The 17,225-nt window shown below is 39.9% G+C and overlaps 1 protein-coding gene across 1 annotated transcript; it reads left to right on the forward strand.

Moving 5' to 3' along the window:
• Positions 1-214: 214 nt before the first annotated feature.
• On the forward strand, positions 215-16,851 carry TNFRSF11B (TNF receptor superfamily member 11b). The gene is made up of 5 exons (XM_056333213.1): positions 215-480; positions 9,869-10,238; positions 13,856-14,050; positions 14,362-14,586; positions 15,726-16,851. The coding sequence occupies exons 1-5, from the start codon at positions 451-453 to the stop codon at positions 16,112-16,114; spliced, it is 1,209 nt and encodes a 402-aa protein (XP_056189188.1). The 5' UTR covers positions 215-450; the 3' UTR covers positions 16,115-16,851.
• The last annotated feature ends 374 nt before the right edge of the window (positions 16,852-17,225 follow it).

The following is a 17,225-nucleotide window of genomic DNA, read 5'->3' on the forward strand; positions in this document are numbered from 1 at the left end:
AGTGGCTGGTCTCTGCTCCGGGCCAGCTGCTCAGGGGAGAGGAGGGGGCACAGCCAGCCAGCCAGCCAGAGCGCAATTAAACCCTCCCCTGGCCAGCCCCTGACACTCCCTCCTGCATTTTCCAGTCTGTGGTTACAGCACTCAAAGGGTTCCATTAAGTCATCAAGTTTTACAGGTTCCTAAAAAAAAAAAAGGAAAGAAAGAAAGAAAGGAAAAAAAAAAAAGCGGGGGGGGGGGGGGGGGGGAGAGACAGCGTGCGAGAGAGAGAAAAGTTTGGTCATGGTAGGGAATGAGTGATCAAAGCTGAGCCAAAGCTTCCTGTTACACCGGGACTATATATATATCGTGTCTTTAATGTTGGGGGATGTAAGCAGGCTGCTAGGAGACTGGAGCGGGAGCTGACTCTCTGCCTGATTTCCCAGCTCGCTGAGGTTTCTTCCACCGACCACAATGAACAAGTTCCTGTGCTGCACGCTTGTGGTAAGTCTCTTCAGAGGTAGATAGGCTTTAAGATGCATTACAGCTTCAGAGATCAGGCTGTAAAGACATATGGCTTTTCTTCTGGTGGGTTGGGGTTTCTTTTTTGGTTGGGTTTTCTTTTAGGTTTGGGGCTTTTTTGTTCTTTTCCCCCCCTTCTCTCCATTTTCTGGGTAAACCCTTTTCATTTCATCACACCGAGCTTTCCTGGTGAGGTTTGCAGTGCAATGGACATGTCCAGCTCCAGGGAAGCAGCAGGGATTTTCATCCCATTCTTAAGGTAGTGGCATGATTTGCTTTCCTTTCACCTTTTTTCCTGTCTTTCTCTCTCCTTTTTTTAAGGCTTCATCATACCATGCTGACACAAAACACTATATCTAGCAATCAATTTAGAAACTGTAGGCTGGGATGTTTGTTTTTGCTTTACAAAAGCTCTGTCCCTGCCTGTCTCTGTAATCTCTGCTGCAGTGGCTCTGGTCAGTATCCCAGATACAGGGCTGGCTTTCTTACCCGGGAAAACCGCTGTAAACTCCAGGAAAAAAAGCACAAGTGTGCAGTGCTTGTTTTGGCTTAGAAAATTCAGTTTCATGTGCAAGAAAGTGATGAATTAGTAGCTGTGTCAGTAGCTATTACAGAAAAAGTTGTGTTATTAAATCTGGTATAAGCCTCTGCTTTAATAAGGTTTTGTTTACTTTGTGATTTAGCAAGATACTTCCAGATGCAACTTTACAGATGATAGCAGTGCAGTAAATCTTTCAAATCATTCAAAATGTCATTTAATCCATTTAGCCATATGGAATTGTGTATGATGTCAGATTAATTACAGCCTGCTTACAGACAGATACTGTGTAACATCTATTCAGAGGCTATTCATCTTTTGGATAGGAAAACATTCAAAGAAAAACATTAAAAATAATATTCACAGCAGGCTGTTATGCATGCCTGCACAGTAACTTGTTCCTGAGTTGTTTTGGTGAGTACAGTGGCATTAATGTTGTGGCAGAGCATTAGAACTGAGATCCATTTATTTTAAAAGCCCTTCATAAATGCAACGAGATTTCCAGGATCCGATGAGTAATGCATGTTTATTACTCTCCGTACAACTTTCTGAAAGAGCTTTTTGAGAAACAAACCCAAAGTAATTAATGGAGCAAGGGAAGCAAAAATTGTCGGGCTCGTGGTCAGCAAATTGAAACACAGGAAAACTTTTTCATTTCATGTATGACGATGTCCCTTCTTTGTCACATGAAAGCACGGGAAGTTAATCTGGGAATTTCAGCAACAGCCTGTTATCAGGTTGTCTTCTTATCTGTGGCTGTCATAAAATAATCACATTGGCATTTTGATTTTGATTAAATGTAATGTGCTTGTTCGTGTTCTCCTGTAAAGTTAATAGTGTTTGTTGAAGTTCAGTGTAATCCTCTGGCAGATGAGTCTTAGAGCTGAAATATGTCAGTGGTGTACATACCGCAGCGCTTAATCATTCAATTCTTTCTTTCCTTTTTTTTTTTTTGTTTTAAAAGCAATTTTTTGAAGTTATTGTGAAGTTTAAGTAATGTCAGATGTGCTAGAGCTCAGACAAGTAATTTTAGTACCCGTTTTATAAAACTTGTAAGAGGCACAACAGCAGTACAAAGTTGTGTATGTTTGGCTCCCTCACCTTAAACCTAGTTTGGAGACACCATAGCTAAAAAAGACTCTTTGGACATGATGTACTTTCAGCCTTAGCCTCTTTGCTAAGGTTTCAGAAAGGGGACCTGCTGTGGTGGTGCATGCATGTACGTGTTGTTTGCTGAAACACTAAAACTGCTTACAAACAGACAAGTGTTATGAAATCAGACAGAATTAAAAGAAATTCCCCAGAGCTGGATCTCGTTACTTGTCACGTAACTATCTTGACCCTTAAACTTGACCTTTCTCTATTTTGGATCTCTGGGCGCATGTGACATGCTTTTTCTGGCCTGCCTGTTGGGTTTGCTGTGTGTAGGCAGTGGTGGCTTTGCAGCCCGCGAGGGTAGGAGTTATCTTTCTGTCTGACTTTCCTTCTGTCTGTCTGCATGTGTGTTGGTTAAAAATAAAACACCAAGGTTACCAGAAAATTTTTTAAAAGATATTGTCACAATTTAAATAACACCCACCATTCAAATCTCACAGAAACTTTAATTTTGTTTCTTCTGTGTTTAACTTCTATGCTAGTAGATTTGCTGCTCTGACGGTCTTCCTGGAGAAAAACACCTGTTTGCCCATAATACTGGGCATAATGTTTCTCGAGCTGGATGGTCAGTTGTTAGTAATTCTGTTCAGTGCAAAGGCAGACTGTAGTCATCTTGGTAACATCCCACGTTTGGGTTGGCTCTAAATCTTGATGTCACTCTGGTGAATAATGTTCCAAAATGTGTGCTATGGATAAGACACATCTTCTGGTGAATACCTGGTTAGTCTTTTCTGCTTTCTTCCTCCACATGCTTCAAGGCAAATATAACTCATAGAAACAAAGACTTCCAATTTAGCACTTCTTCGATAAGATGTAAAACTGCTCTTCAGCTGAGTGTCATTTTTCTACCACTGAAAATGAAACAATAGTTTAGACCCCTAAATTGCTTTGTGAATGACAACTAATGGTGCCTTGCAAAGTCTCTGTGAGATCTGAATTGCTGACATACAGCTGTACTGACAGAAATGAAGACAGTGGTTGATAGCCTGCTTTGAATACAGGTGGCTCAGGAGAGTCACTAGTCACATTCCTTATGTAAAGGAGCAGCCTCCACTTTATGAAGCATCTACTGTACAAAAGTAGGTTCCTTTACGTCCCAAGTGAGCGGATTGCATTGGAACAGTTTGGTGGAACAGCTTTATAAGCTAAACTCAAACCAGCAAAAATGACTCCATTTTAGCTTGTGTTGTGTACCTGACGCTCTGCTGCAGTCTGCCGAAAGGTGCCCTGCCTGGGCTGTGCTCTACGTGAGCCTGAGGCAGCTCCTGGGCTCAGCAGTGCTGCATAGCCGCTGGCCCACAGAGGTTACTTTCGGTGATTGCATGGGGCCCCCCAGAGCAGCAAGGTGGGGAGAATGAGAGCTGAGTATCTCCCACGTGGATGAAAGTAACTTCTCCCTCGATGACAAATATTTTACAGTGGTTGTTTGCAATAGATGGCCATGGATCTGATCCAGAATGACACTGTCACATACTGGATCTAGAGTTACTGTTTTGATTTGACAAGTTGTTGATTAGGAGAATGTTGTTAATATCCTTCAGTGCTATATTTCACCACTAGGATTTCTCTGGGGTCTGTGCATGATTTCAGTGAGGCATTCTGCCTAAGGGCTGAGGGTAAGAGAAGGCCTCTTGCCTTAGCTTTGTCCAAATACTTTGTGTAGAAAGCAGAGAGTTGGGAGGTTTTACTTTGAACCCAATGCAAACACTAGAGGCAATCTGACAGATGCCTTGAATGATTATTTATCACGCAGGAAAATATGCTTCGGAATAGTTGTGGAATGCAAAACAGAAACAGATTTATCTTTCTCAGCAAATTAAACATTCTTCTTTGGTCTACAACCCAAAACCACAAAGCCAAGCTATATAATAATATTTTCATATGCTGAAAAGCCACTTTCTTTTCTTTTACAAAGCAGTGATTTAAGGGGATGATGCTTGAAGGATTTTTGCTTTATGTGCTTTGTCTTTCAGTTCATTTTAATTCAACAAGAAAAAGCAAGTGGCTCTTTGCCTTACATTTAAAGATGAAAGAAAAGGGCGTGTACTTTTTTCATGCCCAAGATCTAAAATGAAATTTTACAATCACATTATTTCTCTTTCAAAAGCATCTTCTAAGGGCTCAAATAAATGGAATGCACAGGCCTTTTATGTTAGCATTATGCATGCTGACATAAAGATAGTATGGAAAAATACAGCTTCAGGTCTAATGTGTTGAGTGACACAATGAAAGAATTGTTTCTTAACCTTGAGTAACTCATTTTGAATAAATTCTCAGTATTTACTTGTATGACACTGACTTACACTAGACTTGTACTTCAGTATTTACAGTTCATCTTGGTTCCTCACACGAGACAGCCATCCTGAGAGGTACCCAGGATTTGTCCCAGGGAGATGGATGAGGACTGAGTTTTTCAGTCCTCTCAGAAATGAGCCTATGACACTAGAACTGAATTTCACCTGACGGGTTGATAGATGTAGTTAATGACACTAGGTTTTGTTTTGGTTTTGGTTTGTTGTAATTATTTTGTTACTGATAGCATTTCATACTCATAGAACAAAACCTCCCAACTCTGGGGAATGTTTTTTTTAAACTGAGCCTTGGATTTCACTACCCCTAGGAAAATCATTTGCAATTGAGTGCACTCTGAAACAGAATAGCAGTTGATTTGTTGGAGATGAACAAGATACTGAGTATCACTGGCTTCCATTGGTGTTGGGATATAAAGGACTTGCTTGGGGATTAAAATTAAAAGAAGCTGCCTAGATCTTTTCAGTCCATTCCCCAGCTCTTCCAGGAAACCAAATGGTGTATTTGCTTTCAGAAATGCATTGAAAGCTATATTTAAACTGCTTGGCTTTCTTGCACCTGCTTCTCAGTAAAAGGTTGTCCCCAAACTTCCTCTGATGAGAGGATCCCTTTTTCATTTGCCATCATTATCCTTTAATGGAGAAAGTTCTCTCTTGTGTGTTCGCTGTCTATCTGTACTGTATCTATAGGTACTGTTTTGACTTGCCAAACTATTAACCAAATCAAGAACCTCTTCAAGATTAATTACTCCGTTTCCTGCTAAACTTTTTCTGTACTTCTTCCAGGCTGCATTAACCTTTCCTAAACAAGGATGAACAGAATTTTATGCAATCATCTGAGTGATAAATCCATCACTTTGGCCAGGTGTAGCACTGATAGACTCCAGCTTTGGTTTCTTAAGGCTTAAAAGGTGAACATGCTCGTTGTCCCTACTTCTGATTCCAGTAAACTGAAGCCAGACTTCTAGTTTCTTTCTCCTTTCAAACTGGAACATGCCGAACTTTTCCAGCAAAAGCAAAACAAGCCATTGCTGGCATGATTATAGGAGAAATCCTGCTTTCTATGAAGCTTTTGGGAAGACCAGTGTTCAGAACTAGTAAGTTCTGATCATGGCATTTTCATGTGCTCAAATAGTGCCATTTCTTACAGTGGAGATTCAGGTGTTTAGTACATAGCCCACCTTTAAACATGGGCATTCAGGTTAGTCAAAGGTTTTACGTGGCTGAGAATCTGCTACCAAGTTGGTTATAGCATAGTTCAGGAGGAGAATGTCAGGAATGACATAAAATGCATTTAATTATCATTTTAATTAGATTTGGGAACACGCTTTTGAACGGCCTCTCCTGATTATCCTTACTTACTGTATTTTAGTTTGCACATCAGGGCAGACTTGGAGTGCACAAAGTGGATTTACAAAAGTAAACTGGATTGATGAAAGTAAATCCAGGGACGGACTCCAGAGACGCACCAGATGCACTGTAACCACTAATGCATGCTCAGTCCACGAGAGCAGACTGAAGTTAGTCCAAATATCCCCTCTGAATCATGCATAATGTGGATGTCAGGTGCCTGGCACCATCTGTTTTGCTCTACAAATCTGCTGTAACAGGTGATCCAACTTGCTAATGTAAGCAGAAATTCAGTGTGTCTTAGGACAGGAGAAAGGACAGTTTAGTGACATTCCCCTCTGACTTATTCTGTGAGCTGTGGGACAAGAAGAGTCTTTCCTTCTGTTTGTGCCAAGTTGCTGCAGTAAAACTAAAATTATACTTAATTACCTTACACTATTCTTCCTGCATTTTTGCAAAACTTCTGAAAAATAGATTGCTTTTACTTTGGCAGTTGATAGTTTGGCAGTTCAAGGATAACTGCTGATTTTCAGGTTGCATATTAATATTCAGAATGCTCATGTGTGCTAGGTGTTTTCAGTCTGCATAGAAGACAATCTTGCAGATCTATTCTCTTAAGTATTATTAAGGGACCTACAGTAGTCTTATGAAGAAGCGTGGTATTGGGGATTGGAGTCTAGAAATGTACTTAACTACATACTAATAGCTGTACTGGGTCTAAGAAAAAAATGATCCAGAAAAAATGTCCTAAAAAGCCCCATATGCTGTCTATGGCAGGGGCTGATAACTGGTGCATAGAGGAGATGGAAGAAAAAGGCAGAAAAATAGTGATATTTTCCCAAAACACTCCTCTAGACTCAAGGAAATTGTGGTTTGGGGGTTCCTGATCAAAAGATGATGTTTATGTTTAATAGCCCTTCATTATTTTCCTCCATTACTATGTCAAGAAACATTTTGAACTCAACCATTTACAATGTCCTGTGGCAATGAGCCACAACAGCTCACTGTACTAGTAGGATCATAGTAATCAAACAGTAATGGTAATGGTAATCTAGCTCTATGTTGAAAAATATGTAAAGAATGTTCTGGCGAAATACTGAGATACTGATTGAATTTATACCTTTAGTTTGACTGAAGAATCTTTTGTCATAATTGTTTACTAAATAAAGGTGTTGGATCCTGCACACAAATGGCTCAGCCACAGATGGATGGATTATTGCAGCTATACAAGTTGTGTTTCTGGGAAAGAAGACAGGCGTGATGTGCTTTTCTTTTAAAAAGACAAAGAAAATATCAGATGCAAAGACTGATCATCCTTTTAGTGATCCTGATTTATTAACCCTGTTATTATGGTTACTGAGTATGTTTATTTAGATTAATAGTATTCTGGTTGCCATTAACAGTTCATAGCTGTTGGTACTTCCAAAGGCAAAGCTTTGCATGATCTCACACATGTATTGTTCAAGTATTTCTTTTTATTTTTTCTCAATTTTTTAAAATCATTTCCTCTCAAATTGTGTTGAATTGTTTTCATTTTTTTATTGGCTTGCTTTACATAGCTGTAGGTTCTTCAGGAAACATTTTTGCCTACAAACCCCCATGCTCTTATACCCTATTTACCAATTTTGAATTATTTTTAATGTTGAATCATCCCCTGCAGCAAAACTTCTCACTTGTCTCATATATGATTTTCAATGTAAAAAGCTGGGTAAGGAAAATAAAGAAAATGTTGTTGCTCTTGCTCCTGCAGAGGTGAGTTAAGCAGTCATGAAATGGTCCGCCTAACCTTTCAGCACCTGAAAATGTGTCACCAAGGGCAGAGGCGTGACTGAGAGGAGCAGATTCTGCTGCAGTGACAGCTTGGGATTTGTTGGGAGCTGTACATTGCAGAGCAGGAAAGCTGGTGTTTCTGCACAAGGACACGCTGCCCGTGTGTCTGGTTGCTGTCTCTAATAATTTTCGCAGTGTCAGATTTTCATCTGAGTTGGGTATTGTCTTGGGTTTCCGCAGACATCTGCATGAAATGTGGGTTGATGCTTATCTTTGTAGCATCTGTGCTGCATGTTGCAGTCTGTTATGTTCAGCAAAGGGAATGTGTGTGTCCATGCCAGTCTTGGACTCTGGGATGCTGTATCATCTATTACTGAATAAAAAACACAGAAGGAAACCCGACTGTTCACATTAACAATTAATGGGATTACCAGGACTTCCTTATTACTAGAGTAATAGCTGTAGATTTACCAAGGGTGGGTGCATTTTTCATCAGTGGAAAGCCATTCACTATTAAAAAATGTGCTGCACCCTCTGGTTAAATAGATCACATGAAATGGATCCAGTTATTTAACGAAAATGGAGTGGTACATCATACTTCAATGACTAGTAAGGAATTTCTCACAGCAGAAGAGATTGTGCATTGAGACCACAAGAAAAAGTGGGATCTCCATCTGTAGAAATCACAGCTAGAACAAGTTACAGGCCTTAGTCAAGGGGAACTAAAAGAGGCTGTGGGGAATAGCCATGTGATCTGCACTTCATTCTTTAGCCTGTCTAAGTATAGCTGTATAAAAAGTGGATTCATAGACCGGCAACAGGAGGATGCACTTAAGAATATTTTCTTAAGCAGTAAGAGTTCCTAATTTAGGCACCTAATACTACTTGGTGCAAATGCTGTGACTTGTGTTAATGCAGATGAATGATTAAGTTGTCCTTTGCAACCTTAATAAGACTATCACTTCAGAAGTGCCATGCTGTGACAGAAGTGAGGCCCTTAGATGACACCTTTTTAGGAAATGCAGAGTCTGAATGAATAAAAAGTGTTAATTCCACTCACACTTTGGGGACATCTGCATTGGAAAAGAGGAAAATAACGTTCTTGAAATGGAATTGGCAACTCTGTGCTACCTGACTGGGATTAAAATAGCAACAAAGACAAGTTAGTTGGGTCTATAATTTGAATGATACGCAGCACTGGGGCAGAGCCATGTTCTCGATGGGCAGAGGGAGCTGGCAGCTGACCCTGTGGGGCTCAGGGCAGTGTACAGGGAGTAAACCCAGGACTTACTTTTTTGATAGGCCGGTGGAATCACAGAACCAAATTTTCAGTTACAAGACCAAAACGATGTGATACGGAGGTTGTTTCAGCAGAGGGGCAAGGTCATCTCAGATCGCTAGATCCCAAGTGGCACCAGCGAAGCAGGCTGTTGCAGGAAGCAGAAGGGCTGTAGCGGTCACGACGTGTGCCAGTACTGAGCCAGGTCCTCACAACAGCTGTAAGCCTGTGGTTTTATATGGGAAGCAAAAGTGTTAGCCTGGCCTCTTCCAGCTCGTGCAATTAAATCTTCAACGTACCCTTCATAAACTGCAGCATTCTTTACCTCTGCCTGAAGCTGCATCTTCATACTTGATGTAGCTGCCACGTTTTATCCCTGGAGCTGCTGCTTTGCAGTGCAAGATTAAATAGAAAGCATTAAAATGAAACCTATATTGTTCTAGCCATTCATTGCTGGTGAAAAGAAATATTGTAAGGAACCACCTTTAAAGGTATCTGTGGTAATGGTGCGGTATGCTGGTCAGATTTGTATGCTGAGATGGTATTTCTTTTGCATCTGAAGTACTGATACTTAGGAACACAGGAGTGCATAATCCCCACCTTGTTGCACATCGAGCGTGTCACCAGTGAAACTAATTGGCCAGGTTCTGTGGTGCCAGGCGGTAAAAGGTCATTGCCCAGTGATACCGAATGCGTGTAAATGAGACAAGAATAGGATCTACACCTACGGAAGAACAAGGAAGTATGTGTGGCAGGAAGATTTGCTGGATAAGATCGTAAAAATTTCCCATTCTGACAGACATAGGAGAGTCTGGAAACTGGTTAATATTTTATAAATTTCTAATGCAAACATTTTTTTTTAAGATAGTGACATGATTAGATTCATAAACTCATTAAAATGTAGGCTTCTGTGTGACCACGGTGCTCCCCAGAACTAAAGCAAGCCATGTTGTATTTTCCTATTGCTAGCTCTTGGACATTTCTGTTAAGTGGGCCATCCAGGACAGCTCTCCCCCCAAGTATGCCCATTACGACCCAGGGACATCTCGTCAACTGCTGTGTGACCAGTGCCCTCCTGGGAGCTACGTGAAGCAGCACTGTACAGCCACCAGCCCGACGCAGTGTGCCCCGTGTCCGGACCAGTACTATGCTGAGGAGTGGAACAGCAATGATGAATGCCAGTACTGCAGCACCGTTTGCAAAGAGCTGCAGTACATCAAGCAGGAGTGCACCAGCACACAGAACCGCGTCTGCGAGTGCATCGAAGGCAGATACCTGGAGCTTGAGTTTTGTTTAAAGCACACAGAGTGTCCTCCTGGATTCGGTGTTGCGCAGCCAGGTACGTACCGCTTGTCAGTGTGCGCAGACTTAATTAGACCTCTACCACACATCAATGACTCGTAGCACTTACAAGATTAGGAAAGAGCCTTGTCCGGATGAAATTACAGGACAGTAAATTGTAAAGCCAATTGAACCTGTTCCTAGTCTGCATCATTTGGACTGTAGCCAGAGGAACATTTCTCAGCGGAATACCCTGCTCCTACTGTAATATATAACTTAATGGCAGTAGCAAATGTAGCAAATTGCACTCTAATGAGAAACATGATGGATTGCCTCTTTTAAAGGAACATTATCTGGAATGTAGTATTTGTGTGTGTGATAAATAATAATGTTTTTCATTTTGAAATCTGCTGTTTCAAACAACTGTATATCTTGACAAACACCAGGAGCACTACATGTTTGACACCAAGTGTATAATTATAACAATATTAATACAGCTCTAGCATCACAGCAATATGTGGTAATAATTAATTATCAGCATCCTAAGTGGAACTCTTAGGGAAACTGTTACTATTATGAAACAAACAACCATTTCTTTGTCAAGCAGGCTGGCGTTGTGCTGTGTGTCTCGTGAGGATACAGAGCGAAGTGGTACTTTTCAGTGGAGTGTATTCATTTAAGACAACATAAATTGTTAAACCAATAAGTTCTCTCAAAACAAAATACATCATTTATCATTTGGCAAATGTCAGGGCTCAGTTTAGCTCCAGTATTTAATACAGCCTGAAAGAATTGTAAACTGTCATTGTACAGAGATTGATAACTGCCTGGAGAAGCGTACTGAGGAAGGGAATATGGAAAATCAAAGCATCTCAGACACGAACCCGTAGGCAACCAGTCTCCAGACTACAGAATTACTTCCCTAGGAATTATGTACATAGTGAGAAGCACTAGAGCTGGTTGGCCTGTACATTTGAGAGCTGTGCCACATGACAGCTTGGGAGTCCTTTCTTGGGTTATGAACCTCTCACTGGAGGACAACTTTGACGTAAGGAGTGTCGCTGCTGTAGCTGCTCAGTAGTCCCTGAGTAATTGGTTACCTAAGCATTACCCTGATGCCCTTGCCACTGTTAAGCATTTCCACTGGCAGCTACCGCATTTCCATATTATAAACCTTCATTAACCTAAATTGTTATACCCAGGGGCTTGGGTTAATGAGGTTCCACCGTACCTTGGCAGCAAGTCAAAAGGGGCCAGAAACAAAGTTCGCAGAAAGACCACTTGGGAGCTGAACAAAGAAGTTTAAATTGTCTGAGCAACCAGCCTGCTGCATCTCTGTGAGCACAGTGAAACCGTGGCAGACAAATTTGAATCCCTATGTTCAAAATGAAACAAACTTTGGAAGAAGATAAATTTTTGAATTGTGTAATTTATTGTAAAGTTGGTTTCCAAAAGACTATCAGAACGAACCAGGTAGTCCCAAGCAGACCTCAAACAAGGAAAGAAGATGTAAAAATAATTGCATACCCCTGTGTCAATAGTCAGCTTTTGAGGTGAGGCATCAATTGAGAGTTTAATAAGCATGGGCCAAACTGTGTCCTGCTTTCTGCCTTTCTGAACTTTGTAATGATGTAAATTCAAGTGTAGTAAAACCTAAGTGTAGAAAAATATGCTTCCACTGCCACACAAGAAGTCTCATTTAAAGCTTAAAGCATTAGAAATCTGTTTCCCCACTGTCAGTTGCTCATGATTACGTTGGGCAGATCACTTTACTTTGGTAGTCCCCTTCTGTGAGTGCAAGATAAAGGTTTTGTTCCTTTCTGCTGTGGTTGGCCCTGCATGTGGCAGAGCGTTTAGCAGCAATGCGCTGGGGAAGCAGCACCGGTATGAGGAGGCACTGTCTTCCTGGCGGCTGCCGTTTCCCTGGGGAGAATGGGGGATTCCAGGCAAATTGGAGGGAGCGGCGGAAAGGCAGATGGGCTGCGGTGGTTTATGCCCTGAACAAGACCGGCCAGATAAGCAGCGAAGAAGAAGGTGGTAAAGCTGGGAGGTGACTTTGTGCTGAACCCTGAGAATGCTGATGGATTACCCAGTTTATTTCCCTCTTGTGCCGCAAAGGTTATAGAGGTTATAGAGGAAGCTCCGAGCAGAACAACGCACTGTTTGCAGGGACTCTCCTTTCTTCCCCTTCCTTGCTGCCAGAACACAACAGCGGCGTGTCTGAAGCAGGGAAAGCTGCTAAGATTCAGATGCCTCAGGAAAGGTCATTACTGCCGGCTCAGGTACAGGTCTTGGCCAGAGCTCTGTGCAGCCCCGAGAGAGTTTTGATGCTCTCACACTGCACAAGAAAACACAGGGGCAGACACTGTTGCTGCAGGTGGGGTGCTGGCTGCAACAAGCAGAGGATTTTGGGGGGGTTGGCAATGCGCAGTCTCTGTTTTTTCAGATGAACAAAAACTTCTTTGTTTTCACTTGTTGTCTGATGAGAGAAGTGCTAGGTCACGTATATGCAAGTATTAATCTTCATTTCACAGCTGGTGTAAAACTTGAGATTCATACTCTTTTTCTCTAAGGAAATGCACAAAATAAATAAAATTACTTAAAAGCTAGCATTAAAATAAGCATCAACATGTAAATACTTCCAAAATACACTAGATGGAGGCATTTTCTTCTTCAAATATGTTTTCCAAATATTTCAAAAAAATTTAAGCATGTGCTTAAGTTCATGTTCAATGCAATATTAGATATTAGACTTCAGGCACTTGCTTAAATGTTGACTGAATAAAGATGAATTAAGAGTGAAAATTCAACAATTATTGGTGCTGTTGCTTTCCTACCACTGGTGGTTAGATTTTGCATTGTTTCAGGTTTCATGCATCAATTGTCTAGCTCTTTGTCAATGTGATAAAACCATGTATTGTCATTCTGTTGTTGTGTTATATTTTTGATTCTGAAGTAAAACTATGCTGTGTAAAAATAAAACACAAAGCAAAACATACGTATGCATATTAAATATTTTTGCTATATTGGAAATTGATTTTATTTGCTTTTAATAATATTTTATTCAAGCCCAGAAAAAAGTTCAAAAATTTTACTGAAATTCTATTTTCATGTATAATTTAATATTTGAGCAGGGAAAGTACTTTTCAGAGGGTCTTCAGTTGATATTTAGTTGGGTTGTATTTTTAGCTAGAACTAAAGTAATCCATTCAAGCAAGGTTCTGGGCAGATACTACAGAGTAAAATTTAGAACAGTTTCTCGTGCCGTTTAATTATTTGACAGAACATTTCTACAATTGACAGATGAAGGTCAGACATCATGTAACGTCTAAGTAGACTCAAGTAATTACTGATTTAAAGATATTACTTTACTAAATTACTGATTTAATAAGTTATTACTGATTTTAAATTCAGCAAGAAGTATATGTAAAAGTACTATTTACTCCATTATTCCAGCAGGAACATCATTTTCTTAAAGGACATGTTTTGTTTTTCAAAATTGGAGGTGTTGGGTTTGCTTTTTTTCCTAAATGTGATTTCTTCCTAGATCAGAAATGTGAAAAGCAGAAGCATGACAATTTGGAGAGGAATATTTTCTTCTGGTTTTGTATTCTTGTATTTTTTTCACAGTTGAAGTTATATGTAATTGGATGCATTATTTTCCTGTTTCCACAGGTACCCCTGAGAGTGACACTGTATGTAAGAGATGTCCAGAAGGATTTTTCTCAAATGAAACATCATCCAAAGCAGCCTGTCTAAAGCACACAAACTGTAGCGCACTGGGTTTCAAAACAGCATTGAAGGGAAATGCAGTTCGTGACAACGTCTGTCAGGAAAATGCAGATATGACACCTCAGAAATGTGGAATAGGTATGTATCTTATTAAGGAAAAGTGCTCTGAAAACATACCTTTAATTATAGTTAAAATTAGTGTTTCAGCATTTATGATAAAAATATCTAGCTTGTTAGCCATTTGCCTGCTATGGTGATGGCTATAGTACAGTTTTAATTATTGTAGGTCAGACCAAATGGAGCTCAAGCACAGAGAGCACCAGCACTGTAAAGATCACTCATTAGTTTGTTTTTTAAACACTTCTTATCCTTGCTGCTTGCTTTTTTTTTCTGAGACGGGCAGGGTAACATCAGACCAATTGACATTCCTTTTCTCTTTCTCATTTCAGATGTAACCCTGTGTGAGGAGGCTTTGTTCAGGTTTGCTGTTCCTACTCAGCTCACACCTAACTGGCTGAACATACTAGCAGACAGTTTGCCTGGGACAAAGGTTAGCACAGAAAATATCGAAAGGATTAAACAAAGGCACAGTTCTCAGGAACAGACCTTCCAGCTTTTGAAATTATGGAAGCAGCAAAACAAGGAACAGGATATGGTCAAGAAGATTATTCAAGGTACCTTATTTTCATAGCATGTATATTAAAAGCAACCTTCTAAATGGCACTTTAAAAATTGCTTGGGATCAAATACCTCCTGGTGATACATTATGCTTTGAGGAGGACCTGCAGGGTTTGACTGCGTTTTATCGATGCCATAAGCACAGTGAAGTCGAGGGGAAGCAGGAAGATAATTTAGCTTCTGGTCACTGAATTCTTCCCAGACTTGTAGCCCCTTCGGGAGCGTGTGTGGTGTCACAGCCAGGATTGCCTTTTGAGAGTGCACAACATAGGAAGAATTTTGATCAAGTGGGAAAATGTTTCTCACTGTCGTATCTGAGCAGTGGCTGTTGAGGTTAGAGGGAGCTGGATGCCTGCAACTGAGAGTGCAATTTGTCTTCTGTAAAGTGGAGATTGACAGCTCGGACTAGAACATCTATTCATGGACTGGGGACACATGGGACTGAGGAATACACAGACAGGCTTTCCCTTCTTTTTGCCTTCTGGTACCTATTTGTCATGCCAATTCACCGCTTTGTTTGTGCTGAATCTGCCAAGACAGGTGTCAAAGGTGAAATAGTGCTGCAGTGTTAACACCAAGGTGTTTTATGAGAGTCAGGCCAAGTCTTTTCATGTAAGCCATCATCAACAACCACCACATTCGAACGACCTTTCATCCGCTCAGAACAGATTTGAAAAATGCTGCAGACACGGGGTTTTTTCCCCTCTCCTTTTTAGTGTGCATGCTTATGTCAGGCTGTGATGTGTCTAGTATACTTCAAAAACCAAAATGACTATTTTAGCAAAGCTCGCCTAGACGTTTCTGAAGAAGAAGAGAAAAATTTTCATTCACTTGAACCAAATATTGGGAGCCCTAACACATACACAAAACATTTTACAAGATAAATGAACCAGGCATGTAGGAATATATACTTGCTATGAAGTCTGTAATTTGAGGCTGTTTGTATTTGCAAAGTTAATTAAATTCTTAAGTGTTTTCACGAGCCTAAAGAAAAAGCATTGCTGAGAGAATTATTTGAAATAAAATTAAAAAAAAAAAATGGGAGAGAATATTCACCTTGAGTTTTGGGAAGCTTTTTGCAGGCTGTGGTAAAGTTGTAATACATTGTACTTACCTTTCTTTTCACTTTCCATAGATATCGATCATTGCGAAAATAGTGTCTTAAAGCATATTGGCCATCTGAACCTCACCTTTGAACATCTTAACACACTGATGGTAAGCTTACCAGGCAAGAAAGTGGGAAAAGAGGATATCGAGCGCACAATGAAACTATGTCAACCTACAGAGCAAGTTCTGAAGCTTCTCAATCTGTGGAGAATAAAGAATGGTGACCAAGACACCATTAAAGGTTTAATCTATGGACTGAAACACTTGAAAACATACCATTTTCCAAAACGAACCATTCAAAGTCTGAAGAAGGTGGTTAAGTTTCTTCACAGATTTACAATGTATAGATTATACCAGAAACTCTTTTTAGAAATGATAGGGAACCAAGTTAAATCAGTGAAAGTAAGATGTGTCTAATTCAAGATGTTTTTAATTCTCCACTGACTATTTTCCCCTAATTACTGCCAGCAGTAATTAAACTGGAACGTTGTTTCCTTACATTATGTCTTACTATTTATAGAAATGCCTGACTGGAATAGCTCTAAGTCTTTTGCAGTGTTGTCGGAGTTTTTTTAAAAAAATAAAATCACTTTTGTAAAAGCTATTACCCTGTTGATAACACTAAGAGCCTGATTCTGCATTTTTGCACATTCAAGAGTTGAAAAGCCCCACTGTAGTCACTAGATGAAAAAAGAATGCCGGACCAGGCTCTACTCCAGTATTTGCTATTTATATTCTTTGAGGAATAAACAGTTTTGTTGTACATATTTATTAAGTTAAATGGAAATTGTATGAGACTGAATTTTAGGAAGAGAAATGAAAAGCACACTGTATATTTTCTAGCTAAACAAAAATGATCCCATATATTTTTCTGGCAAAATTTTGTAGCATGCTGTAAGAGTTATTAATTTCTTTACATTTTGTATTTAAAAAAGTATTATTGCTTAGTTTTATTTGTATAAGTTGTGGTATCTTTTGGTAGGGATGTTTTAATTTATCCAATGATTTTAACTCAAATACGGTGAAAATATAGCATAAGTGACCTGAATATTTAAATATTCTGTGAGGAAGTGAATGTACCATATTTAAGAAGCTGGATTTTTATATAGAATTTCATAATCTTATTTTATAAAACAATTAAATTTTTCAGTTTACTTTTTGACTGGTGTTTTACTCTTGACTCTGAAATAGGAACTAATAACAAAGATCATGTGGATTTCATGCCTTATCTTGGGCTTGGCTCTGTGCTACTCCCTGTCTGGTCTAGTAGTTAATATGTGAGCCAAGTAAATATTGACCAGCGCTGGATTTTCATGGTCACTGTACAGGTGTGAAAGAAGGTGAAAAGTATTAAAGGTCCTAGTTCAGAGGGCCCAGGTGGTTGTGATACAACCATAGACACATTTGGCCCAGTGTCATTCTTGGAGAGCTCACAACCTTTGCCCTAACCACAGCTTGTAATTTCATGGAGGAAAGATGATGCACAGCCCTGACAGGCTTGGAAAGCCTCACATATTGCCATGATGTT

Source organism: Falco biarmicus, chromosome 3, assembly GCF_023638135.1.
Source record: "Falco biarmicus isolate bFalBia1 chromosome 3, bFalBia1.pri, whole genome shotgun sequence".
In the NCBI taxonomy this organism is placed as follows: Eukaryota; Metazoa; Chordata; class Aves; order Falconiformes; family Falconidae; genus Falco; species Falco biarmicus.